Source organism: Ascaphus truei, chromosome 13 (genome assembly GCF_040206685.1).
Source record: "Ascaphus truei isolate aAscTru1 chromosome 13, aAscTru1.hap1, whole genome shotgun sequence".
Classification (NCBI taxonomy): Eukaryota; Metazoa; Chordata; class Amphibia; order Anura; family Ascaphidae; genus Ascaphus; species Ascaphus truei.
Genome location: NC_134495.1, coordinates 50,307,264 through 50,335,209, shown reverse-complemented (window position 1 = coordinate 50,335,209; position 27,946 = coordinate 50,307,264). Strand labels below are relative to the sequence as shown.

The 27,946-nt window shown below is 48.0% G+C and overlaps 1 protein-coding gene across 3 annotated transcripts; it reads right to left on the bottom strand.

Annotated features, from left to right (window-relative positions):
* Nucleotides 1-674: 674 nt before the first annotated feature.
* LOC142465190 (uncharacterized) lies at nt 675-27,598 on the bottom strand. 3 transcript variants are annotated; one of them, XM_075569167.1, is made up of 16 exons: nt 27,425-27,592; nt 25,884-26,059; nt 25,166-25,499; nt 24,661-24,806; nt 24,367-24,416; nt 23,858-24,016; nt 23,377-23,459; nt 22,600-22,744; nt 12,500-12,600; nt 12,108-12,153; nt 11,406-11,458; nt 9,210-9,249; nt 8,092-8,144; nt 6,016-6,037; nt 3,439-3,633; nt 675-2,388 (listed from the first exon to the last, which is right to left on the bottom strand). In XM_075569167.1, the coding sequence occupies exons 2-16, from the start codon at nt 26,030-26,032 to the stop codon at nt 1,532-1,534; spliced, it is 2,433 nt and encodes an 810-aa protein (XP_075425282.1). In that variant the 5' UTR covers nt 26,033-26,059; nt 27,425-27,592; the 3' UTR covers nt 675-1,531. The 3 variants fall into 3 exon arrangements, with proteins under 3 accessions (XP_075425282.1, XP_075425281.1, XP_075425279.1); XM_075569166.1 differs by having other exon boundaries at nt 675-3,633; nt 27,541-27,598; XM_075569164.1 differs by having other exon boundaries at nt 675-3,633.
* Between the last annotated feature and the right edge of the window lie 348 nt (nt 27,599-27,946).

The window sequence follows — 27,946 nt, the reverse complement described above, 5'->3', positions numbered from 1 at the left end:
CTCGTATTCAGGGCAGCAGTTCTAGCATTGAACTAAACCAGTTGCTAGGAAATACTATTGTGAAAGCAAACTTTGAGCTCTACTACTCACACCTGCAGCTCCTCCCCCTCACTTCCTTTAAAAGTAGAAGATTTCTACTTCCTGGTTGTCAGATCAATGTTCCTTGTGCACAAAGAGGAGCACACCTGAGACACCTTGGAGATATGTAACAGGTGGTTTAGTTCAATGCTAGAGCTGCTGCCCTGAATAGCAGTGGGGGTGGGTTCTGATCCTGTTGGGTCTAATGCCAGTATTTTAGGAGGCGTGACTCATTTAAATATAATTTGCATTGCAATTAGCATATCTCCCAGGTTACCTCGGGTATCTTCCTTTTTCAGCACAAGCATCTCTCCCTAATTTATTTGAAGGACGTTTGAGGGGACATACTGTATATACAACTGGAGATACTATTGCATTGGGACTCTCGCCCTCCTTCGCATGCCAGTCCGCATCTAAATGGCACCTTAGCAGCAGATTGTCACTCTTTGGAGCTACAGTATGAGAATAGGCATTGTAGACTGTAAGCTGTGTAGGCCAGATGCTACATTGCAATTGCGCTCTCTTTCCTATGACGTACAGAAATGAAATGACGACAGAACGTAGTGTTTACAAGAAAAAAACAACCATTCCTTTTTTTTAGTTTGATAAATTCTATTAAGATATGAGAAATTATTTAAAAAAATAAATTTTCAGTTAAAGAAATCTGTTTGGTTCAAAACCGCTGTATAACGCTGGAGATTTGGGGATCACCGAAGTGGCAGCTTTAAATTCATAACAGCTGCTCGTCCTATATTTACCACCATGTATCCAACAGACAGCAGCGAGATGTAGGAGCCAGGATAAGCATGCCTTGTGCTGGTTCTGTGGGGTCCATTTGGCATTGTGAGGAAGAGACTTGGTTAGGTTTCCATTTTGACTGCATACACTGCTGGTGTGGTCAGTGTTTGTGGGTCTGGCTTTGCTGTAGGGTGTTCGGTGTATGATAACATCTGGCCAGGACACTCTGTGCAAGGTGCGCTGTGCCAGTGGTCTGGTTTGGATGGATGCCACTCTTGGGAATATGCTGGGTTTGGTTGGACTCCTCTTCCTCTCTCTGTGTTGTATAGGTCAGTGACCTGTCTTAGCTGGGATCCTCTCTTTGTGGTGCCCTGTACTGTAGGTGAGAAGTCTTGGCTGGTTTGACACCTCTCTGTGTGGCTCCCTGTGTGTGGGAGTTATGGGTTTGTTGGACTCCTCTCTGCGTGGTGAACTGTGGGTAAAAGGTCTGGCTTGGTTGGACTCCTCTCTGAGTGGTGCCCTGTAGATGAGGTCTGGGTTGGTTGGACTCCTCTCTGAGTGGTGCCCTGTAGATGAGGTCTGGAGTGGTTGGACTCCTTTCTATGTGGTGCTCTGTAGGTTAGAGGCCTGGTATGTCCTGGCTTCTCCCTGTATGGTGCCCTGTAGGTGAGAGCCCTGGTACGTCCTAGATCCTCTCTGTGTTAAGTCCTGTAGGTTAAAGTTCTAGGTTGATTGGACTTTTCTTTGTGTGGTGCCCTGTAGGTGAGAGGTCTGGGTTGGTTGAACTTCTCTCTGTGCTGTGCTTTGTGGGTAAGAGGTCTTGGTTTCTTAGACACTTCTCTGTGTGGTGCCCTGTGGGTGAGAGGTCTGCATTGGTTGGATTGCCATCTGTGCAGTGCCCTCCGAGTGAGAGATCCAGGTTGTTTGGGCTATTCTCTATGTTTTGCCCTGTGGGTGAGAGGCCTTGGTTGGTTGGACTTCTCTCTGTGTGGTGCCCTGTAGTTGAGAGATCTGCATTGGTTAGACATCTCTCTGTGTGGTACCCTGTAGGTGAGAGGTCTAGGTTGTTTGGGCTATTCGCTGTGCGCTGCCCTCCAGGTAAGAGATCTAGATTGTGTGGGCTATTCTCTATGTTGTGCCCTGTGGGTGAGAGGTCTGGGTTGGTTGGACTCCTCTCTGTGCAGTGCCCTCCGGGTGAGAGGTCTAGGTTGTTTGGGTTATTGTCTATGTGGTGCCCTGTAGGCGAGAGGTCTGGATTGGTTGGACTTCTCTCTATATGGTGCCTTGTGAGTGAGAGGTCTGGGTTGGTTGGACTCCTCTCTGTGCAGTACCCTCCAGGTGAGAGATTTTGGTTTCTTGGACACTTCTCTGTTTGGTGCCCTGTGGGTGAGAGGTCTTGGTTGGTTCGATGCCTCTCTGTGTGGTTCTCTGTGGGTGAGAGGTCTTGGTTGGTTGGACTCCTCTTTGTGTGGTGACCTGTAGGTGAGAGGTCTTGGCTGGTTGGATTCATTTCTGTGTGGTGCCCTGTTGGCGAGAAGTCTGGGTTGATTGGACTCGTCTCTATGTTGTGCCCTGTGGGTGAGAGGCCTTGGTTGGTTGGACTTCTCTCTGTGTGGTGCCCTGTAGTTGAGAGGTCTGCATTGGTTAGACATCTCTCTGTGTGGTACCCTGTAGGTGAGAGGTCTAGGTTGTTTGAGCTATTCGCTGTGCGCTGCCCTCCGGGTGAGAGGTCTGGGTTGGATGGACCCCTCTCTGTGTGGTGACCTATAGGTGAGAGGTCTTGACTGGTTGAATTTATTTCTGTGTGGTGCCCTGTTGGCGAGAAGTCTGGGTTGATTGGACTCCTCTCTGTGTGGTGCTCTGTGGGTTTGACGTCTGGGTTGCTTGAACTCCTCTCTGTGTGGTGTAAGAGGTCTGGGTTTGGTTGGACTCCTCTCTGTGTGTTGTATGGATCAGTGACCTGTTTTAGTTGGGATCTTCTCTGTGTTGTGACCTGTACGTGAGAGGTCTGATTTGGTTGGACTGCTCTCTGTGTGGTGCCCTGTAGGTGAGAGGTTTGGTGTGGTTGGATTTCTCTCTGTATGGTGCCTTTTGGGTGAAAGGTCTGGGTTGGTTGGACTTCTCTCTGTGTGGTGCCTGGTGGGTGAGAGTTCTGGGTTGGCTGGTATTCTCTATGTGTGGTGCCCTGTCGGTAAGGGTTTGAGCTCTGTGTTGGTTGGAGTCCTCTCTGTGTGGTGAACTGTGAGTAAGAGGTCTGGGTTGGTTGGACTCCTCTCTGTATGGTGAACTGTGCGTAAGAGGTCTGGGTTGGTTGGACTCCTCTCTGTGTGGTGAACTGTGAGTAAGAGTTCTGGGTTGGTTGGACTCCTCTTTGTGTGGTGAACTGTGGGTAAGAGGTCTGGGTTGGTTGGATTCCTCTCCATGTGGTGAACTGTGTGTGAGAGGTCTGGGTTGGTTGGACTCCTCTCTGTGTGGTGAACTGTGGGTGAGAGGTCTGGGTTGGTTGGACTCCTCGCTGGGTGGTGAACTGTGGGTGAGAGGTCTGGGTTGGTTGGACTCCTCTCTGTGTGGTGAACTGTGGGTGAGAGGTCTGGGTTGGTTGGACTCCTTTCTGTGTGGTACCTTGTAGGTTATATGCCTGGTATGTCCTGGCTCCTGATGGTGTGGTGCCCTGTGGGTGAGAGCCCTGGTACATCCTGGCTCCTCTCTGTGTGGTGTTCGGATTCCTAACTTCTCCTCTTCTCTCCGTTACCCTCATGAAGTTGTGATTTCCAACCTGCAATCCGCTCACTTCTCCGGTTATATTTATCACAGGAGCTGAAAATGAGAAACTGAAAATCAGGCTACAACTCCATGCCAGGCTCTGAACATCACTGGGCAAACTGGGAGACAGTGGGGTGTAATGGAGAAGAAACAGAGGGGCACAGACATTTACTCTCTAGCTAACAAGAGCTCACCATTTCTCCTTAGCACCCTAATTGACTGAGCGCATGTCTGTAATTGCTGAGGCTGGAACATTTGTGCAGGACGTTCAACAATACTGAGTATAAGATTCTGTTTTCAATGCTCTAGAGCAGTGTTTCCCAATTAAATTTAGTCGTGGAACCCTTTTATATTTTGTAAAACAGAATGGAACCCCTAAAATATTTTTAGCGTAGCCCATGTCACTCTTTCACCCCACCCCCCTCTGCCTATGTCACTCTTTCACCCCCCCTCTGCCCATGTCACTCTTTCACCCCCCCCCCCCTCTGCCCATGTCACTCTTTCACCCCCCCCCTCTGCCCATGTCACTCTTTCACCCCCCCTCTGCCCATGTCACTCTTTCACCCCCCCTCTGCCTATGTCACTCTTTCACCCCCCCCCCTCTGCCCATGTCACTCTTTCACCCCCCCCTCTGCCCATGTCACTCTTCAACCCCCCCTCTGCCCATGTCACTCTTTCACCCCCACTCTGCCCATGTCACACTTTCACTCTTACACACTCTCTCACACAGCATGCAGCAATGCAGACGAGGTGCTGCATGAGCTGTGCAGTACAGCGCCACCTAATGCCTGACTGACAAATTGCAGCTACAGACAGACTGCTTTTTTGAGGGGGAAATCCAGCACAGAGAGTGCGGACGGCCTGTCCGTCGGTGGAACCCCTGGGACAGCTCCACGGAACCCCAGGGAGTTACAGCAAACTCAAGGGAGCATTGATCAGTGACACCCAGTGGCCAGAAGCGGCACTGCATGCCGGGGAGCAGAAAGAAGTTGGATGCATGAATACAAAGGCCCCGCTCACACAGCACACTGTGTGACGACGTGTGCGCGCGGTCGTCACTGATTCCTGGCGGCCAATGGTAGTGTTCAGTATTTAAACTACCATTGGCTGCAAAGTACAGCGTGACGTCAATTTCAGCAGCCAATCAATGTCCAGAAGTTTACATTGATTGGCTGCTGAAATTGAGACTCAGCAGTGAAGACGGGAGACGGAGAGGGGGGAGACACAAGGCAGGGCATGGACGGGAAGGACACGGGGGGGTCCAGAGCAGCCTCGGATGGAGCCGGATTGCTGCTTTTATCCTGACGTGCTAAAGGGAGCTCCGGCACAGTGCTGAGGGGAAAAAAACACCATCCATTTGCTCTGCGCCCGTGACACTGTGCCGCTGCCACTCACCCCGCCCACTCTGTCAGATCATTCCGTCTGTTGGGGATGATCACACATCGCTCAGCAGACGGATGCGCGAATGCAGCGTCGCGAAGCCCCCTGTGTGAACGCGGCCTAAGGCTGCACTTACTGTATTGTGCCGGCTACGGATGACGTCACCCGTCTCCGTAGCCATTGCGAAAGTTGTAATCTGCTTTGGAGACGTCTCTGGCTACAAGGGGAGTGACGGCAGGCAAGGGGGAAGGCAGAGGGGCGGAGACGTGAGCAAGGGGGAAGACAGAGGGGCGGAGACGTGAGCAAGGGGGAAGGCAGAGGGGCGGAGACGTGAGCAAGGGGGAAGGCAGAGGGGCGGCGACGTGAGCAAGGGGGAAGGCAGAGGGGCGGAGACGTGAGCAAGGGGGAAGGCAGAGGGGCGGAGACGTGAGCAAGGGGGAAGGCAGAGGGGCGGAGACGTGAGCAAGGGGGAAGGCAGAGGGGCGGAGACAAGAGCAAGGGTGAAGTCAGACAGGCGGAGACAAGAGCAAGGGGGAACGCAGAAATGGAGAGGAGTTGTAATTTCTGTTTGTATGCTCAATTTACTTTACTTTTACTTACGGGAGAATTTACTAGTTTAAAGTTGTTAATATAGTCTGTTTCACTTGACAGACACACAATCACACACAGACAATCCCACACACAATCACACACACACACACACACACACATTCCCCCTCTCCCTGTATCAGAAGCTATCTGATTGGTTTACAGCCTGTCACATGGTGAGACCGTCGCTGTAAAAATCAAATTCTATTGACTACAGAGATTTAGGTCGCTCCGTCGCGCCTACTATAAGCGCATGCTACAAATTCAATGCATTTGTTTTGACGCGACGTCACGTCACCTGCACTATAAGCTCAGCCTAAGGCCCAGATCCAGAAAGTGGTGCTACGTTTTATTGCCATTCCTATGAATAGCAGTAAAGCTTTGCACCCCCTTGAGGGGCCTCCCAAATAGTGCTTTAAGTGAATGACATAAAAATGATAAAAATAAGTACAAGGAAATGCTACTCACAGGACGACGGTGCCTTCCCCGACTGAAAGAGAAAGAAGATAACATAACTGCAGGTGCCTTAATGAAAGCCCCTAACGCACAGGGCACGAACGCAGCCATTTATTCCTTCTGTTTATTCACTTGTGATTTGATGGTTGTTTCATTACTTCCCACAGGTCAGTAATGTAACGGGCAGTGCCTATACAGGATGTTATGGGAGCCCACAGGTCAGTAATGTAACGGGCAGTGCCTATACAGGATGTTATGGGAGCCCACAGGTCAGTAATGTAACGGGCAGTGCCTATACAGGATGTTATGGGAGCCCACAGGTCAGTAATGTAACGGGCAGTGCCTATACAGGATGTTATGGGAGCCCACAGGTCAGTAATGTAACGGGCAGCGCCTATACAGGATGTTATGGGAGCCCACAGGTCAGTAATGTAACGGGCAGTGCCTATACAGGATGTTATGGGAGCCCACAGGTCAGTAATGTAACGGGCAGTGCCTATACAGGATGTTATGGGAGCCCACAGGTGAGTAATGTAACGGGCAGTGCCTATACAGGATGTTATGGGAGCCCACAGGTCAGTAATGGAACGGGCAGTGCCTATACAGGCTGTTATGGGAGCCCACAGGTCAGTAATGTAACGGGCAGTGCCTATACAGGATGTTATGGGAGCCCACAGGTCAGTAATGTAACAGGCAGTGCCTATACAGGATGTTATGGGAGCCCACAGGTCAGTAATGTAACGGGCAGTGCCTATACAGGATGTTATGGGAGCCCACAGGTCAGTAATGTAACGGGCAGTGCCTATACAGGATGTTATGGGAGCCCACAGGTCAGTAATGTAACGGGCAGCGCCTATACAGGATGTTATGGGAGCCCACAGGTCAGTAATGTAACGGGCAGTGCCTATACAGGATGTTATGGGAGCCCACAGGTCAGTAATGTAACGGGCAGTGCCTATACAGGATGTTATGGGAGCCCACAGGTCAGTAATGTAACGGGCAGTGCCTATACAGGATGTTATGGGAGCCCACAGGTCAGTAATGTAACGGGCAGTGCCTATACAGGATGTTATGGGAGTTTGTACAATGAAGGCTCCTTTAATAAAAAAAAACCTGGTCATTTTTGGGTAAAAATCAGTAAATACTGAACACTTTTTATAATGGCTGTAAATGGTAGATGTGTTTTTTTGATGTTTTCTTCCAATTGGGGGAATCCTTGATGGATAAGGATTTAGGAGTGCTTGTAGACAGCAGGCTTAGCAATAGTGCCCAATGTCATGCAGTAGCTGCAAAGGCAAACAAGATCTTATCTTGCATCAAACGGGCAATGGATGGAAGGGAAGTAAACATAATTATGCCCCTTTACAAAGCATTAGTAAGACCACACCTTGAATATGGAGTACAATTTTGGGCACCAATCCTAAGAAAAGACATTATGGAACTAGAGAGAGTGCAGAGAAGAGCCACCAAATTAATAAAGGGGGTGGACAATCTATCTTATGAGGAGAGGCTAGCTAAATTAGATTTATTTACATTAGAAAAAAGGCGTCTAAGAGGGGATATGATAACTTTATACAAATATATTCGGGGACAATACAAGGAGCTTTCAAAAGAACTATTCATCCAACGGGCAGTACTAAGGACTCGGGGCCATCCCTTAAGGTTGGAGGAAAGGAAATTTCACCAGCAACAAAGGAAAGGGTTCTTTACAGTAAGGACAGTTAAAATGTGGAATTCATTACCCATGGAGACTGTGATGGCAGATACAATATATTTGTTCAAAAAAAGGTTGGACATCTTTTTAGATGGGAAAGGTATACAGGGATATACCAAATAAGTATACATGGGAAGGATGTTGACCCAGGGATTAATCCGATTGCCAATTCTTGGAGTCAGGAAGGAATTTATTTTTCCCCTTAATGGGGTTTTTTGTTTGCCTTCCTCTGGATCAATAAGTAAGTATAGATATAAGGATAAAGTATCTGTTGTCTAAATTTAGCATAGGTTGAACTTCATGGACCTATGTCTTTTTACAACCTCATCTACTATGTAACTATGTAATTGGTCAGAGTGCGGCACGTGACTCACCTGTGTTGATGTGTAGTGGTATCCTGGGCCGTACTGATAGGGAGGATAATAATCTAGAAGAAACAGGGAGGTCACATCAGAGAGACATACACCTCTCAGAGAGACAGATATACATACACCTCTCAGGGAGACAGAGGCATACATACACCTCTCAGAGAGACATGGGCATACTTACACCTCTCAGAGAGACAAAGGCATGCATAAACCTCTCAGAGAGACATATGCATACATACACCTCTCAGAGAGACAGAGGCATACACCTTTCAGAGAGACAGATATACATACACCTCTCAGAGAGACAGAGGCATACATACACCTCTCAGAGAGACAGATATGCATACACTTCTCAGAGAGAAAGAGACACCCCTAAGAGAGATAGTGAGAGACCTACACCTCTCAGAGAGATAGTGAGAGACCTACACATCTCAGAGAGAGAGAGATTGACCTCTTAGGCATTTATTATAGTGGGCGCGCTTGCACGACAGAGCGCATGGCATCACGCGCGCCTGTCGCCCGACCGATGTGTGCACTGTAGATGGGGAGGTGTGGCGGAGGCGTCACCAGGCTGGTTCTCCCTCATTGGCTGAACCGCTTACGTGACGCGGTCGTCGTGTGAAAAAACAATTATTTTTGTCGGCTCAAAATTCTGCCGTGCGGCCTCCTAGCGGTCCTGCATTTTGTTTGCGATGCGCATGCCCTCGCGCTCACTATAATCACGGCATTAGAAATATCGAAAGATACACCTCTTAGAGAGATAGAGGCATGAACATTTCGGAGAGATAGAGAGACACATACACCTCTCAGAGAGACAGAGGGAGACATACACCTCTCCGAGAGACAAGCGGACACATACACCTCTCAGAGAGACAGAGGGAGAAATATACCTCAGAGAGACACATACACCTCTCAGAGAGACAGAGGGAGAAATACACCTCTCAGAGAGACAGAGGGAGATATACACCTTTCAGAGAGACAGAGGGAGACATACACCTATGAAAGAGTTATACATCTACCATGGAGATTGAGTTAATAATACACGTATCAGAGATAACAGGACAGAGATTAAAGAGCAGAGAGAGAATTCACAACAAGGAAGAGAGGATGACAAGAGAGACTACCTCCTTTATAAATTGGAGCGTAAATGTCATGGACTGGGACCTGGGGAGAAGACGAAAGAGAGATATGATAAGATTCAAATTCTTCTGGGGGAAAAACATGAGATGGTACAAAAAGCCGCTGAATATCTGTCAGCTTGTGGCACTATCGGACACCCAAAGACCAACAGACACAGCAGAGGGACAACAACTTGCCAGGGCTTCCCATAGTGACAATGTTTGGAGGAATACTGCTGTCCTACCTAAGCCGTTATGCATTGCTTTGGTAATGCTTGTGAATACGAGTCATGCCAATAAAGCAGTATTGAATTGATACGTAAGAGAAAGAGGCACAGCCTCTCACTTTGACAATGGAACTGCTGAAGTAAAAGGGATATAGTGTCTGGTACCTATAGGGCTAAACATAGTATATGGGTATAGAGCTTGGTGTCAGATCCCACGTACAGAGACTGCTTCATTCTGAGCAGCTGTTTAGAAGACTGGAACACACGACCTCCATAGCCTATAAGAAGGCACCTCCCTCAGCGCTCTTTGCTTGCTGGCGTGAGTTTGTATTGCTCCCTTGCTTCATTACCGGGAATTACATGTAGCCAGGTTCCCCTTGGTCCCCGGTTACCCCCTTAGCTCCGCTGCGGCTGGGGAGAGTGCGGCTAGGCAGGGAGGTTGCTGCCAGGTGAGTGGGAGGTCCGTGGCGTCTCCCTTCGCAGGGCGCTGCCATCTTCCTAATTGCGCAGTTAGGTTTGTGTATGCGCAGTGGCACCCGAGAGTTGCGACGGCCATTACAGGATGCGCGCACATGCAGTAGTAAGTAGGAGCGGTGGCCATATTCCATTAGGATCCGCAGGGGAACTACAATTTCCAGCAGCCCAGGGGCTGCACAGCACATGGGCACAGAACAGCCAATAGGGCTGCGAAGATTCCCCTGAGAGAAAGAGATACATTTGACACGGACAGTCACGCTTCAGTCGGGACCCGGAGACAGAACAGAGAGATAGTGTCCAGGGAGCGGTGCCCCATAGGCCTCAGATAGGCTCCGATCACCCTCAGCTTGTGGCTGCTGCAGGGAAGGCCCATAGTTAGGGACACTTCCCCAGTAGTCATCTCAGTGAGGGTACAGCACACCGGTGACAGACGCTTCGCGGGGCGCAGGGCCCCACCAAATTACAGAGACCCTTTATGGTGGGACGCTCCAGCGGGAGGCCACCCCACGCAGAGGCGAACAGCTTAGGTGGAACAGACTGTTTGTGTGATTGTTCAGTGACACCCGGGTGCTGGAGTAACCGGGCAGGTATATCAACAAAGTGCATCAACGATCCAAGGGCTAGCGCTATGCCTTACACTTGGGTTGGGAGATTGCCATTGTGGGACGGACACTAGGGCTCGATGCCACCGCACCCCTAAGTACTGTGGGGATGCCACTCAAGTGTATGTACATATTGTATCTGTTGTATTGTGTGGTAATTTATAATAAGAAAGTGTTCAGTAAATACTGTTATATCATAATCTGGTGTATTTACTTGTTATACTGTCTTGGACGGGGCTATCCCACTACGTGAGGATCCCTTCCTGGTAGAGGCGCTGTATGTGTGTAAGTGAATAAGGTCACCTCAGGCTCCTTTCAGCAGAGAATCAGGCCTCCTGTAAGCCATCCAGGTTAAGCACTTCTACCACCAGTATCTTCCCTAGACACAGGGGAAAGGGGGCTACATACAGTATTTGTTTACTTCCTTGTTCCTGACCCTCCGATTTCCCTTTGCCTGCTGTTGCTCTGACTCAGGTCCATCTGACGATTCTCCTGCTTGCTGCTTGCCATGACACCGGTTCGTCCAACGATTCTCCTGCTTGCTGCCCACCTTGACCTTAGCTTGCCTGACTACTTCTTTTGCCTGCTCCTCCCGGAAACTCCGCTGCTCATTGCACCGCTGATCCGGACTCTTGACTCCAGTTATCCGTTATTACCCCAGGTCATTCTACACTACTGACTCTCCCCGTGGATATCCATACTGCGTCAGATACTTGGTACCTCTAGGATTGAGCAGATCTGGGCAGAGGTTGCTGTCTGTACAGGATAGAGAGCTTGGCACCTCAATGACAAGATGTAGTAGTACTGAACACTACTGAATGTATAATGGCTGGCAAATGGTAAATGTGTTTTTTGATGCTTTCTTCCTATTGGTCAGAGTGCGGCACATGACTCACCTGTGTTGGTGTGTAGTGGTATCCTGGGCCGTACTGATAGGGAGGATAATAATCTATAAGAAACAGAGAGGCCACATCAGAGAGACATACACCTCTCAGAGAGACAGTGGCATATACCTCTCAGAGAGACAGATATACATACACCTCTAAGAGAGACAGGCATACATACACTTCTTACAGAGACAGACATACACCTCTTACATAAACAGAGATATACACCTCTTACAGAGACAGAGATATACACCTCTTACAGAGACAGAGATATACACACCTCTTACAGAGACAGAGATATACATACACCTCTTACAGAGACAGAGATATACATACACCTCTTACAGAGACAGAGATATACACACACCTCTTACAGAGACAGAGATATACATACACCTCTTACAGAGACAGACATACAGTATACATGCACCTCCTTACAGAGACAGAGATATACATACACCTCTTACAGAGACAGACATATACATACACCTCTTACAGAGACTGAGCCATACACCTCTTACAGAGACTGAGACATTCACCTCTTACAGAGACAGAGAGACAGACACCTCTCAGCGAGACATACATCTATCAAGGAGATTGAGATAATAATACACTTCGAAGAGAGATCAGCACAGAGACAGAAGAGCAGAGAGGAGGAAAGAAGAACCTTCAAGACAATTCACAATAAAGAAAGAGAGGGTGACAGACTACCTGCTTTATGAAATGAACCAGAAGCTTCATGGCCAGGGACCTGGGGCTAAGATGAGAGAGAGAGAGAGAGATGTAAGAGAAAGATGCACAGCCTCTCACCTTAACAACTGAACTGCTGAACAGAGTATATGGGTATAGAGCCTAGTAAATGTAGCACTCTGCAGATCTGCACAGAGTGACACAATGTTTGGTACCTGCAGGACTTAGCAGACATGGATAGAGCCTGGCAGATCTAGGACAAAATAACTCCATGGATAGAACAGACATACAGAGCTTGAGACTCCAAGGCGGGGACGGCTTATAAACTGAAGTGGGGATACAGAGCGGGACCACTCAGTGTACACAGTGATACCAAGCTCGCTGGCTGCACAGATGAGAAGTGCATTTCTTACCGTTGGTGCCACCTGATGAGCTTTGGGTGACTGGGAACTTCTCAAAGGCAGGTCCTGAGCTTTTGGAGTGTTCATTGGCTGATTAGTGGGAGGTGTTGCATCTGTTAAAAAGAATAAGTATTTATGTGTGTATGTGAGAAAGAATGTATGTAAAATAAGTGTGTATGTGGCAATGAGTGTGTATGTGTGAATATGAGAGTGTGAATGTGTGAGTCCATATGTGGCTGTGTACCATATATGAATGAGTGTGAATGTGAGCGTGTATGGGAGAATAAGTATGTATATGAGAATGAGTGTGAATGTGTGTGTATATGGGAGAAGGAGTGGGTATATGAGAATGAGTGTGTATGTGTGTTTATATGGGAGAATGCGTGTGTATGTGTGGCTGTGTATATGAGAATGAGTATATATATGAGTGAGTGTATATGTGTATATCTGTGTGCATATGGGAGAATGAGTGTGTATATGAATGAGTGTGTGTATATGTGTATATATGGGAGAATTAGTGTGTATGTGTATATGTGCGTGTATATGGGAGAATGAGTGTGTATGTGAGAATGAGTATGTATGAGAATGTATGTGTACAGTATATGTATATGGGAAAATGAGTGTTTATATGAGAATGAGTGTGCATAAGAGAGTGTGTGTGTGTATGTATATATATATGTGTGGGTGTGTGTATATACGGGAGAATGAGTGTGTATATGTGTGTGTATATATGGGAGAATGAATGTGTACACTGGCGACACACTTTATTCGAGCTCGGCTAGTCCCACGAATTCGGGTATACCCGGGTGTATTGAGGTTTGTGACTGTTTTCTGCCCGGGTGCATTGCGTTATTTTCCAGGCAGGGATTGAAGCATTTTATTCCCGCTGGCTGCAATACTGCACAGTATATATATATATATATACTGCATTACAATTCATGAATTTATGCCATCTGGTAGACACGCGAAGCATTGCAGCCTATTAAATCCTAATCATTATCATTTAACAGATCAGCCGCCCGTCAGCCAGGCATGAACCCAGGCTGGGAAGGCAAACGCAACGGGGCTTGTCAGAGGTGAGGAGCGGCGCATTCCAGGTATCTGCCAGGTACATACTGGGTATTTGCTCGAATAAAGTGTGTCGTGCAGTATATGTGTGTGTATATGAGAATGTGTGTGTAGCCAGGTCCCCTCGGCACAGCAGACCCCCCCCTTCTGCCACTCACTGCGGCCGAGCACGGGTACGCGTGTACGCCCCTTCTCGGCTAGGAGAAGAGAGCGGAGCATCGGGTTGCGTGCAGGCCGGTTGCTGGGGACGCGCGCGGCCCGTTGCTGGGGCCGCGGTCGTGCTGCTGAGGTCCCGGCGGCTCGCGGTGCTGGGTGCCGCCATTGTAAGGTGCGTTGCAGGGGCTAGGAGCGCCGGAAGGCCCACAGACAGGTCGCGCATGCGCAGTGAGAGCAGTCAGCCCCCAGGGTGCACAGAGGCAGAGCCACATGACCCCAGGGAGCCAATAGGGCTACAGTATCTCCCTGCTCAGGGATAGATACATTTTGGGGGCTTGGAGCACGCTAGTTAGTTGGTGGCCAGAGCAGCTAAGGGAAGGAGGTAGGGTGCAGGAGTCAGTGACTCCCTGCACTAGGCCAGCATCCCCCTAGGCCCCAGATAGCCCTGAGTCACCTGTAGTTGAGTGCTATAGGGACAGGGCCTAGGTTAGGGACCCTGCCCCATTAGCCGTTGCTAGTTAGGGACACAGCGGACGCTGCGTTTTCTGCTGAGAGACTTGGGCTCAAGTCTCCGCCATTAAAGAGAGCTGGACTTTCTTCAGAGTGGGATCGTCCCTGACGGATCACCACGCGGCTGGATCCTGGATGTCGTGTAGGAGCTCATCGGATCCTTTGTGAAGCCAGTTGCAGGCCCGGGCACCGGAGTGCCCGGCAGGTAATCTACAAGTGCACCAACGAGTCTTATCACATTTCACCAGGGACACAGTGGCTGCGCAGTCACACATATACATCTCGCTTGAGGGTGGGGTAATACTGTGTGGGGTTACTGGACACTGGGTGGGATCATCCAGTGGAGGTGCAGGTGAAGGTAGCGTTCTGTGCGACGCCGAGTTAGTGTCTCCTCTAGGGAGGGACACCTGTTGGTATACGTGTATATGCTTATGGTTGCTGCCAGTAAAGTCATTGGTTGGTTTACGTGCTGTGTATGTGTAGTGATATATATATATATATATTGTCCTGCGAGGAACCACTCCCCCTCTGGTGGGAGCCATCGCAGGTGGAGGCGCTGCACCGAGTACGCTGTTACTCGTAGTATTATACATGCCCCAGGTTCCCCGTGGCGGAAGCTCAGCCCTCCTGTGGGCCTAACAGGTAAAGCACCACACCTGGTAACACTAAGTTCCCCGCACACACACATTATATGCGATTGTATGGGGGAATACCCATTACATGTGTATGTGTATATGGGAGAATGGGTGTGTATATGAGAATGCGGGTGTATGAGTGTAAGGAATCGGGGGCCACGTCCCTTGCGGCATGACCCCTCCTTACCCACTACCAGTACTGCAGCGGCTGCTGCCCCTGCCCCCCGTCGCTACCCATGCCGCCGCCCAGCACATACCTTGAACTCTGCTGCGGCCGCCATCTTGGATTCTGGCACTGGTCTTACAGACTTTCAGCTGTGCAATACTACTTCCTGGTCTCTCAGCCACTCACGAGCAGCTCCTCGATACGCCCCCGCCATGCCCCTTGTCCAGATTGGTCACTGTCACTTTAAATATCCTGCTCTGCCTTCACTTCCTTGCTCTGCATAGCTCCTTGCTACCTGTGTTGCCTGGAACCTGTGTCGTGCTCTCTTGTGTTTATTCCTTACAGCTACTGACCCGGCTCGTCTGAATACCCCCTCTGGCTCCTGAACTCGGCTTTCCTACTGACTACTCTAACCTCTAAGACCCTCGGACTCTGCTACGGATTTTGACTACGGCACTTTCTATATCCTCGGACTCGGCAAGTACTTGACCATTCTTTATCTACATCCAGGGCTGGCCACGCCACTATGCCACATCCCGGACACGCCCCCTCTGCTGTCGGTGCGTATACTCTACATCCCACCTCAGTACAGGGGACTGGTCTGGTCTGCGGGCTGCACAGCGTGACATTATGCAGAGCCCAAATGCAGACCTGGCTGAGGTGGGGGAGCTAATTACGTCCCTTGCACAATGCATCCAAACTTTTGGAACGTAGATTACCAATTTGATTCAAAAACTATCCACTCTCTCGCTACAGCCCACTCCGCCACCAGAAGCAGCCGCACCTTTAAGAATCCCTGTGCCCAAAAGCATATGCGGGTGACCCTCTGGCCTGTCGAGGGTTTTTGAACCAGTGTGAAATTCAGTTTGAAATATCTCCAAGCCTCTTTCCTAACGGAATCACAAAGGTAGCCTATGTTTACTCTCTCTTAACAGGGGATGCCTTGGCCTGGGCTTCTCCCATCTGGGAGCTGCGTCCGGAGACCACGTCGAATTACCAGCTTTTCCGCCAAGAATTCCAGCAGGTATTTGATATTCCTGTTCGCAAAGATACTGCTGCCTCTTCTTTAGTTCATTTGTCGTAGGTCCGTAGCCAAATATGCACTGGAATTCCGGACCGCCGCAGCAGAGACTCGTTGGAATGAAGAGGCACTTATTGCTGTATTTTGGCAAGGTTTGTCCGAATCTGTAAAGAATGAACTTGCAGTCCAGCCCCGACCCCAAGCATTGGAGGATTTGATCGCACTGTGCATACGCGTGGATCTGCGCCTCCAGGACCGACGTCACGAACGCCAACGTCCCAGGTTCGTGCCTACTGACTCTCCTTATCCTAGGCCTCCTCCGGCTTTTCGGCCTCTTCCTGATGCTATAGAACCCATGCAGATCGGCAGTCAGCGGATCCGTACTCCCGACAGGACGGCCGAGAGGGTTCGCCACCAGAACGAGGGCCTATGCTATTATTGTGGATGACCAGATCATGTGGTACGTTTTTGTCCTTTGAGGCCCAAGGAACAAACGGGACCAGCCATGGAAGAAGGACTTACCCTCGGATCAATTTCTTCTCGCTCCCTCTCTAAAGAGGAACTCCCCAAGAGGATTATGCTCCCAGTTTCGCTTGAAGGCCCGAATTTTCGTGTAACTACTGCTGCTTTTCTTGATTCAGGCTCCGGTGGTAATTTTGTGGACCAAGAGTTCGCCATATGTAACAAGATTTCTCTTATCTCCAAGAAAGCACCAATTGGACTCGAGGCTATTGATAGACGTCCTTTGCAACCTGCTTTCATCACGTTAGAGACTCTTCCTCTCACTTTATCTGCCGGTTCTCACACCGAGATTATCTCCTTTGACGTAATACACTCTCCTGATGTTTCAGTTATCCTAGGGTTTCTGTGGTTACAGCATCACAACCCACGCATAGATTGGAGGGAATGCAAACTGATTCAATGTGAGCCAGAGTCAGACGCCTCATCCTCGTCGGTCATAGCTCCTGCCACAGTTATCGCGGGAATGGAAACGCCTTCTGATAGCAATTCCACTCTTCCCGAAGTATATGCTGATTTCATAGATATTTTCAATAAGTCTCAGTCAGAGGTCCTGCCTCCTCATAGACCCTATGATTGTCCCATTGATCTGATCCCTGGTGCCGTTCTGCCAAAGTCTAAGTCCTACCCCTTGTCTCTCCCAGAGACTGAAGCCATGGCAACCTACATCAAAGAGAATCTTGAGAAGGGATTCATTCGCAACTCTTCGTCTCCTTCCGTTGCCGGTTTCTTTTTTGTGAAGAAAAGGGATGGATCCCTGAGAACATGCATTGACTACCGGGGCCTCAATCTCATTACTGTCAAAAACCGGTATCCCCTGCCACTGATTTCGGAACTGTTTGATAGGCTTCAAGGGGCCAAAAAAAATTCCAAGCTAGACCTCCGAGGAGCCTACAACCTCATACGTATTCGAGAAGGCGATGAATGGAAAACTGCCTTCAATACAAGAAGCGGACACAACGAGTATCTCGTGATGCCATTTGGCTTATGCAATGCTCCTGCTGTCTTTCAGGATTTTATGAATGATGTCTTCCGCGATGTCCTCAATTCCTTTGTAATTATTTACCTTGGCGACATTCTAATTTTTTCTTGGAATCTTCAAGATCATGTCCAGAATACTAGACTTGTCCCCTCTCGTCTCCGTGTTAATAATCTCTACGCAAAGCTCGAAAAATGTCTTTTTCATCAGTCTTCAACCGCCTTCTTAGGCTATATCATTTCGGATAAAGGATTTTTGATGGACCAAGAAAAACTTAAGGCTGTTTTGGATTGGCCCCTGCCCAATTCTCTTAAGGCCATTCAGTGTTTTTTAGGCTTTTCCAATTACTATAGGAAATTCATCCGGAATTTTTCTACCACTGTGGCTCCCATCACTGCGCTTACTAAGAAGGGAGTCGACCCATCTGTGTGGCTTCCGGAGGCCGTCTCCGCCTTTGAAACCTTGAAGCAAGCTTTTGTTTCGGCACCCATCCTTTGTCATCCTGATACTAGTCTTCCGTTTACGTTAGAAGTGGACGCCTCTGATTGTGGTGCGGGTGCCATTCTCTCCCAGAGACTCTCCCGTCAAGATAAATTGCACCCATGTGGATTTTTTCGAAAAAGTTCTCCCCTGCTGAAAAGAACTATGATGTTGGCAATACAGAACTACTGGGTATCAAAATGGCTTTACAGGAGTGGCGACACCTCCTGGAAGGCTCCCGCGAACCAATTGCTATTTTGACAGATCATAAGAATCTTCTCTATATCGAAAGTGCACGTCGTCTAGGTTCTCGTCAAGCCCGCTGTGCACTTTTTTTTTCAAGATTTAATTATACTCTATCGTACATCCCCGGCACGAAGAACATAAAAGCTGATGCCTTGTCCAGACAATTTTCCCCTGAGGAAAGATCTGAAGAAATACAGAAACAATTGTACCTTCGAAATTCATAGTCTCCGCCAACTCTTTTGATATTCTTGAAAAGATCGTATAAGCCCAGTCATAGATTCCAAGTGGTCTAGAGGTACCGGAAGGAACTCTTTATGCCACCCCCAAGTTTCGTCAGAAGATCTTGGAATGGGGTCACCCCGTCCGGTCAGCCGGCCATCCCGGCTTCAAGAGAACTTTGGATCTCATTAAGCACACCTTTTGGTGGCCTAATATGGCAAAACTCATTAACGAATTTACACGCGCTTGTCCAGTTTGTGCACAGAACAAGACTCTTCATCAAAAGCCTTCCGGGTTACTCATGCCTCTTCCAGTACCTGATCGTCCATGGTCACATATTTCGATGGATTTTATTGTAGATCTTCCGCCCTCCAGAGGTATGACTACCATTTTGGTCATAGTAGACCGATTTTCTAAACAGGCCCATTTTGTTCCCCTCAAGGGTCTTCCCTCCTCTCCCACCCTGGCAGATATTTTTACCGAAGAAGTGTTTCGTATCCACGGGAATCCTACGTCCATAGTTTCTGACTGAGGATCGCAATTCATATAAAGGTTTTGGCGTGCTTTCTCTAAAAGGCTTGGTATGGCCTTATCCTTCTCTTCAGACTATCATCCCCAAACTAATGAGCAAACTGAGAGACTTAATCAAAGCCTTGAACAGTATCTACAATGCTTTATTTCTGATACCCAAGATAATTGGGTTGATCTATTACCATGGGCGGAATTTGCTTCCAATTCTCTCCGTAATGAATCTACGCAAGAATCTCAGTTTTTCGTGAATTACGGCTTTCATCCAAGTCGGCTTCCAATCTCCAACACTCCCTCAGGAGTGCCAACAGCCGATGAATGGGTAACCACGCTACAGAACTCTTGAATCAAGATCCAATTCGCACTCCTTAGGGCAGCTCAGAGGTTCAAATCTCAAGCAGATCGTCGTCGTCAACAGGCTCCCAATTACAAGCCAGGGGACCGAGTCTGGCTTTCAGCAAAGAATATAAGACTGAAGACTCCTACCCCGAAATTGGCGCCTAGGTCTTTGGGGCCTTTCTTGATTCAGGAACAAATCAATCCTGTAACGTTCCGCTTACAGTTGCCTTCATCCATGAACATTCCCAATGCGTTCCATGTATCCCTGCGCAAGCCTTTCGTTCAGAGCAATCGCTTCCCTGCAAAAGCCCGTAAACCCAACCCTGTTACGGTCCAAGGACACACTGAATTCGAGGTACAGTCCATTGTGAATTCCCGTATATCCAGGGGAAAAGTACAGTTCCTTGTACATTGGTAGGGCTATGGTCCAGAAGAGCGTTCCTGGATATCAAGGGAAGACATTCATGCTCCAGCTCCACTCAATCGCTTCCACAAGAAATTTCCACAGAAGCCTTGGATGAATCGTCCTGAGGTTGATCCTGAAGGGGGGGGGGTACTGTAAAGAATCAGGGGCCACGTCCCTTGCGGCGTGACCCCTCCTTACCCACTACCAGTACTGCAGCGGCTGCTGCCCCTTCCCCCCGTCGCTACCCATGCCGCCGCCCAGCACATACCTTGAACTCTGCTGCGGCCGCCATCTTGGATTCTGGCACTGGTGTTACAGACTCAGCTGTGCTCTACTACTTCCTGGTCTCTCAGCCACTTACGAGCAGCTCCTCGACACGCCGCCGCCATGCCCCTTGTCTGGATTGGTCACTGCCGCTTTAAATATCCTGCTTTGCTTTCACTTCTAGCTCTGCATAGCTTCTGTGTTGCCTGGAACCTGTGTTGTGCTCTCTTTGTGTTTATATCCGGACAGCTATAGACCTGGCTCATCTGAATACCCCCTCTGGCTCCTGAACTCGGCTTTCCTACTGACTACTCTAACCTCTAAGACCCTCGGACTCTGCTACGGATTTTGACTACGGAACTTTCTATATCCTCGGACTCGGCAAGTACTTGACCATTCTTTATCTACATCCAGGCCTGGCCACGCTACTACGCCACATCCCGGACACGCCCCCTCTGCTGTCGGTGCGTGTACTCTACATCCCACCTCAGTACAGGGGACTGGTCTGGTCTGCGGGCTGCACAGCGTGACAATGAGAGAATGAGTGTGTACATGTGTTATATGTGTGTGTGTATATAGGAGAATGAGTGTGTATGTGTATATATATGGGAGAATGAGTGTGTATATGAGAATGAGTTTGTATGTGTGTATATGGGAGAATGAGTGTGTATGTGTGTATGGGAGAATGAGTGTGCGTATAAGAATGAGTGTGTGTATGGGAGAATGAGTGTGCATATAAGAATGAGTGTGTGTGTGTGTGTGTGTGTGTGTGTGTGTGTGTGTGTGTGTGTGTGTGTGTGTGTGTGTGTGTGTGTGTGTGTGTGTGTGTGTGTGTGTGTGTGTGTGTGTGTATGGGAGAATGAGTGTGCATATGAGAATGAGTGTATATGTGTTATGTGTGTGTGTATATGAAAATGAGTGTGTGTGTATATGGGAGAATTAGTGAGTATCTGTATATATGTGTGTGTATATGGCAGAATGAGTATGCATATGAGAATGCGTGTGTATGTGTATATGTATATGGGAGAATGAGTGTATATGTGTGTGTATATAGGAGAATGAGTGTACAGATGCAGCCACCAGTATTAGAACACTTACCTGGGAAATTCTGGGAGATTCTGGGGCAGTCTCACAGTAAATGCCTCAACATGTTCAAATTCAAACTGAATGGGACTGCAGGGACCCTGCTGTGTTAATCCGATGGGCCATTAAGAATCTCACAGAAATGTTGCAGCATGTTGGGCATTTACTGTGAGGCTGCCCCAGAATTTCCCAGGCAAGAATTCTAATACTCGTGGCTGCATCTCTATATCACAGTGAGTGTGTACAGTATGTGTATATCTGTGTGCATATGGGAGAATTAATGTGTATATGAGAATGAGTGTGTATGTGTATACAATATGTATGTGTGTGAATATGGGAGAATGAGTGTGTATATGAGTGAGTGTGCATGTGTATATGTGAGAATGTGTGTGTATATGGGAGAATGAGCATGTATGTGTTTGTGTGTGTATATGGGAGAATGAGCGTGTATGTGTTTGTGTGTGTGTATATGGGAGAATGATTGTATGTGTGATCTCTGCTGTAAGAGCTGTGCGGGGATATACGGAGAGGGGACCACTTCTCTCTGATCTCTCTGCTGTAAGAGCTGTGCGGGGAGACAGAGAGAGGGACCGCTTCTCTCTGATCTCTCTGCTGTAGGAGCTTTGCGGGGAGACACAGAGAGAGGGGCCGCTTCTCTCTGATCTCTCTGCTGTAAGAGCTGTGCGGGGAGACAGAGAGAGGGACCGCTTCTCTCTGATCTCTCTGCTGTAGGAGCTTTGCGGGGAGACACAGAGAGAGGGACCGCTTCTCTCTGATCTCTCTGCTGTAAGAGCTGTGCGGGGAGACACAGAGAGAGGGACTGCTTCTTTCTGATCTCTCTCCTGTAAGAGCTGTGCGGGGAGACATACAGAGAGGGACTGTTTCTCTCTGATCTCTCTGCTGTAAGAGCTGTGCGGGGAGATGCAGAGAGAAGGACTGCTTCTCTCTGCTATAAGAGCTGTGTGGGGAGACACAGAGAGAGGGACCGCTTCTCTCTGATCTCTCTGCTGTAGGAGCTTTGCGGGGAGACACAGAGAGAGGGACCGCTTCTCTCTGATCTCTCTGCTGTAAGAGCTGTGCGGGGAGACACAGAGAGAGGGACTGCTTCTTTCTGATCTCTCTCCTGTAAGAGCTGTGCGGGGAGACACAGAGAGAGGGACCGCTTCTCTCTGATCTCTCTGCTGTAAGAGCTGTGCGGGGAGATACAGAGAGAGGGGGCGCTTCTCCCTGATCTCTCTGCTGTAAGAGCTGTGCGGGGAGACAGAGAGAGGTGCTGCTTCTATAGTGTGTATACTATATGTGTGAGTGAGTGCATGTGCATATGTGAGTTTGTATGTGTGAGTGTGAGAATGAGTATGTGTGTATATGATACCATGATGCCATTTAGCAGGGCTTTATCAGAAAAGCAGATGTATGCACCATTTGTCTCAGTTCAAGATCGTGATTGGAAAACGGGTCTCACACTGATTGGATGCCCCTCCCCTCTCTCTCACCCAGGTTCATTGATGGCTCCTGCTTGTAGTAGAGGGTCTGGAACATCTTGGCCACTTCTGACATGTTGCTGGTAGCGTTGCTTCCTTGAACGGTCGCTGTCCTTAGCCCATGGAAGTTGGAGGGAGTCTCCACCTGGGTCGCCATCTTATCCCGGGGGAAGAGAAGAAGCATCAGGAAGGCTCCCTCTTCCTCCTATATCACCCCACACACAAACATATCCTCCAATAACAAACTGTAGGGCATGGCAAGCCATAGCCCTAGAGGTGTCAGGCCTTGAATCTCCTTAACAGTACAGCCCTAGAGGTTCAAGGCTCTGTATCATTGAACCTGGTTTAGTTCTAAAACCCTTTAGACCTAAAGATACCAGGATCTGCACCTATACCATGACTCATACAGCCCTAAAGGTGCTAAATCCTGTGTCCCTGCTGTAATCTGATCAAATCTACAGGGCCACCACCTATATAATAGAATCCACACTTGTCAGCCATAGAAGTGCGCAGTTCTGCACCACAGCATTTGGCCTTGCCCATTTAGCTATTGAATCCCTGTATCATTGAGCCCACCCTGATTCAGTTCTAGAGATGCTATGCTCCATAATTCTATACTCATCACCGTAACACTCCAGCTCTTGAGATGTCATTGTTTGTATTCCTGAACCGATGCCACAACCCACCCAGGTGTAGAGGTGCCAGAATCTGTATTCCAGAAAACCATCCTAATCAAGTCTTCCAGGATCTTAGCCATTTAATCTGTACCCAGACACTTGTTAAACTTACCATTTTATCTTGTACTTGTCTCACTGCGGAAATAATCTGAGTCTTGTGGGCTAAATAGAATTTCTCCCACTGGCCACAGCACTCTGCACAATGAGAGAAATCATATATTTAAAGCAGACCCTAATTTCCACACCCCCATCACTGCTGGCCTCCATTTACTACCTTCAAACCATGATTTCCACACCCCCATCACTGCTGGCCTCCATATACTACCTTCAAACCATGCTGAAGCCACTTGTAAACAAAATGCTGTCCTCACTTCAGTGCAAATAACCATATCCCTTTGTAACTGAACACATGCAGATATCCTTTGGTTTGGATCCAGCTCCATTAGTGACTGCATCCTCCAGATGGACCTGTCCTGATTTCTCATCCAAATGCTAGCTGACCGCTGCCCTAAAACATTTCTCTGACCCCTTCCTCTATGTTATTGGCCCTCTTATCTCGTGACCTAGCTGATCTGCAGACAGCCCATCTGTACCTTTGAAAGATGGTCTCTTGGAGCTGTCCTCGTGCCAGCAGCATTTAATAAATTGGATTGCCTCGTTTAGACACCAAACAGAGCTTCCGTGTTCCAGGGACCCCAGGGAGGGTCTGTCACCTTGAGGGACACGTTGTCTTATCAGGAATGACCTGGCATCTGTCAGAGGAAAAAGGACACATTTGAGACACCTTCAAATCTGAGACATCACTTTTTAACCCAGAGCATCACTGTTTCCTACTACATAATCCTTCAGAACATTGCTCCTTAACCAATTTCTGCTAAATACCTGCAGAGCATCCCCCTCTACTCTCTTCCCTGCTAGTTCACAGCGATACAGCTATTATCCTTTCCCTGTAGAACATCTCTTTCTTTCCCCTTCAATCCTCTGGGACCATCACTCCGTAAACAGTGTTTAACAGTGAATTGCAGACCATCACTTATCAGAACAGGAGAACATCACTCACGAGTCCCTTCCCTGCAGAGAATGGCTTCTTGAGTGGACTTACCAGAGTAAGGTTCCTCTCCTGTTAGCACCGTGGAGGTTAAGATGGCAAAGCTAATGGGGAAAGACAGCATGATGAGGACAAACAGAGAGAGGAAGAAGATTCTAAGTTCAGAGCAGTTCAGACCGGGCATATTAATCAAATCGTTAAAAAGCGCAGAGAAATGAAGGATGAAGCCACCAAGAGGGGTTGTTATATTTGATGGAATACACCTGTGATAATGCTTTCATTTTACAAAGGGGTGAATGGGGCCCAGTTACATTCATGAAATGTAGAAATGGCAAAATAGGTGGTTACCTGTAAACATCAGTGGATTCATTTGGACGGTATCCCTCCTGAAATGCCTCAGGGGGCATGTACCCCAGGGTCCCCCCCACATCCTCTGTGTCCCCCCCACATAAAGAGGAGCCATGGGTAAACCGAGATAGACCGAAGTCTGAGATCTGAAATTGCAGTAACAAGACAACAGTCACAATGTCCCAACCATCAGACCCTCCCACCTCAGGGTGACACAGACTGAGGGAACCAAGGGATAATCAAGTCTGTCACACCTACCATAGGGTAATACAGTGATACAGGAAAGCACTTTGTGCCTGTACGTGTAGGGTGACACAGTGACATAGACAGAAGAGACGTGTGGCCCATAGAGTCTATTGCTCTATCATATGGTGACAGGCATGTGATCCACTAAGTCTGTCCCTCTAACAGCACAGTGGCATAGACAAAAAGACCTAAGGCCCATTGAGATGGTCCCTCCCATTGATGAATTGTAGCAGAGGCACATGGCTCATGAATCTCTCACCTTGACGTGCAGCTCTGTGTTCAGAAGGACATTCTTGGGTTTGAGGTCCAGGTGCAAGAGCGGTGGGGACAGAGAGTGCAGCCAGTTCATACCCAGTGCCACCTGGTGGAGTATGCGGAACTTCAGGGCCCAGGGGACGGAGCTGTCCCTTTCCAGGAGCGAGTACAGGCTTCCATTCTCCATGTACTCCATCACAATGCCATGACAGAAATTCCCCTTTTCGTTTTCTTCAGGCTCCAATATCCCATACAAGCTGATCACGTGAGGACTACGGGAGGCAACCGCCATCTTCTGTGCCTCGGAGAGAAGCTCCTCCAGAACCTGAGACACATTCCTGATGGAGAGAGAGGAATACTGGTGTTCACTTATAAAATGGCAGTCGTGCTTTGCAAGCTGAACTCAAGGAGATGAGAGGCTAGAGGAGGAAGGAGATAAAGGGAGAGAGAGGAATAAAGGCCCATATTCAATGCCACAAGAAGCAGGGAATGCACAGTTACCAAATAATTATGTTCCAATCAAGAATATTGAATGGGTACAAGTGAGAGAGAGAAAGAGAAATGCAATAGGAGAGAAGGAGGGTCGATACAGAGAGAATACAACAGGGAGAGAGGTGAAGATATACAAGGAGATAAACACAGAGGCAGACAGAAACACAGGAATAGAGAGACAGGACAAGAGAAATACAGAATGAGAGACAGAGGAAGAGAGAAATACTCACCCACTATGATTTTGCCCATTGAGTTTCTTCACGGCCACGTCTAAATTCCACTCCGTGTGCCGCACTCGGAATATACACCCGAAGGTCCCCTCCCCGATAGCTTGCCAGCCATCCAGTGACCTGCGGGAAACATGTTTCCAGCTGTCCATCACTCGGGGGGCTTCAGCCCACTACATCTGGAAAAAGAAGAGCACAGGAGGGGTGGGGCCAGGCACGTGGGGTCAGTCCCACATTATCACATGCAGATTTTAGCAAACAGATCAATGTTAAGTCTAAGCGATATGTAACATGTGATATGTAACGGGATATATGGCAGGCGATATGTAACATGTGATACAGTATGTAATGGGATATACTATACGGCAGGTGATACAGTATGTAACAGTATATATGGCAGGCGATATGTAACTAAACCCTGAAGAAGTGTCATTTGACATGAAATGCGTAGGTGATGTCATACGCAGCGACGTCCGTGACGACGGACTTCCGGGCTGCAGTCTAGAGACACCATGAGGACGCCGACAGGAGGATTTTGAGTTCAAGGTCTGTTTAATACTTTCCATCTAGTCTTGGACTCTTCCTCTATTAAAAACTGAGGACTTTACTCTGATCGCGGGGTTCTGATCTCTAGAGCCCAACCCTCTGTGTGTGTCACAGACCATTAGATCGATGTGATCAAAATCTATGTAGTGTTATATGTCCTTTATTTTTAACATATAAAAATGTAATGTACTAATTTCAACTTTTTGCTTCTTTCCATGCGCTCCTATTTTTGTGTTCGATATGTAACGTTATATACTGTATGTAACGGTATATATGTGATGGTATATATGTAATGCAATATGTAACGTAATATGTAACAGTATACTGTATATGTAACAGGAGGCATGCAACTGGGGGCATGCAAGTGAGGGAATGCAACGGGGGGCATGCAATGGGGGACAGGCAACAGGGGACATGGCAGGCGATATGTAACAGTATATATGCAACGGGGGGCATGCAACAGAGATATGTAACGGGGATATGCAACAGAGATATGTAACGGGGATATGCAACAGTATATATGCAACGGGGGGGCATGCAACAGAGATATGTAACGGGGATATGTAACAGTCTGTTAAGAAAAATTGTGTCAAAGCAAAAAAATCTAAACAATCTTTCTGAATAAGCAGATAATACAAAACTGAGCCAAAAGCATCAGACAAACACAGGCACACAAAGGTACACACACTCATAGATAGACACACAGAAAAATAAAATAATAGACATACACAGAAATACAGACTAACTTACGCATAGAGATATACACAATAACACACACAAATACTGATAAACACAGACACTCAGATACATACAAACACACACAGAGTACACATAACATACAAACATACACACAGACTACACAAAACACACCAATACATACTGTACAAACATACACAGATAAAGATACACACAGACAGACACACACTCACATACTGACGAACAGGAAATGACACACTGACTTAGCCAAACTCATATCTAACATTTGAAGTTTTTCTTACTGTTTATTTCAACCGTTGAACTTAAGAAAAATCTGTAACGCAAAGAGCTGCATCCACTCCAGCACTGAAGGTGTTTAAACAAATGGACGCAACACAGCTGTACAAAGTATACTCACAGGGCTGTGTGCTTGCAGCACTCACACACACAGGAAGTGTTATCACAGTGACGTCCCCTCCCCCGGTGTGACGTGTGTGTGTGTGTGTGTGTGTGTCAGAGATCGGGTTTCGGTATATATGGGTTGGGCAACAAATAATCTTGTGTTAGTGCTGACTCTGCTGGGCAATGTATGATAATGCTATACTGTATACTGAATACAAAGCACATGCATGAAGCAATAAGCACACAATACAAACAGAAGACACCAATACCTTCCATCTGAAAGTATTTTGTATACTCTATGTATATCTATGTTTATATAGCGCCATCCATGTACGTAGCGTGTCACAGCAGTAATACACGTGATATAATAGGAATAAGCACTACAGACATAAAAGTAACATTAGGAAGTGGCGTCCCTAACC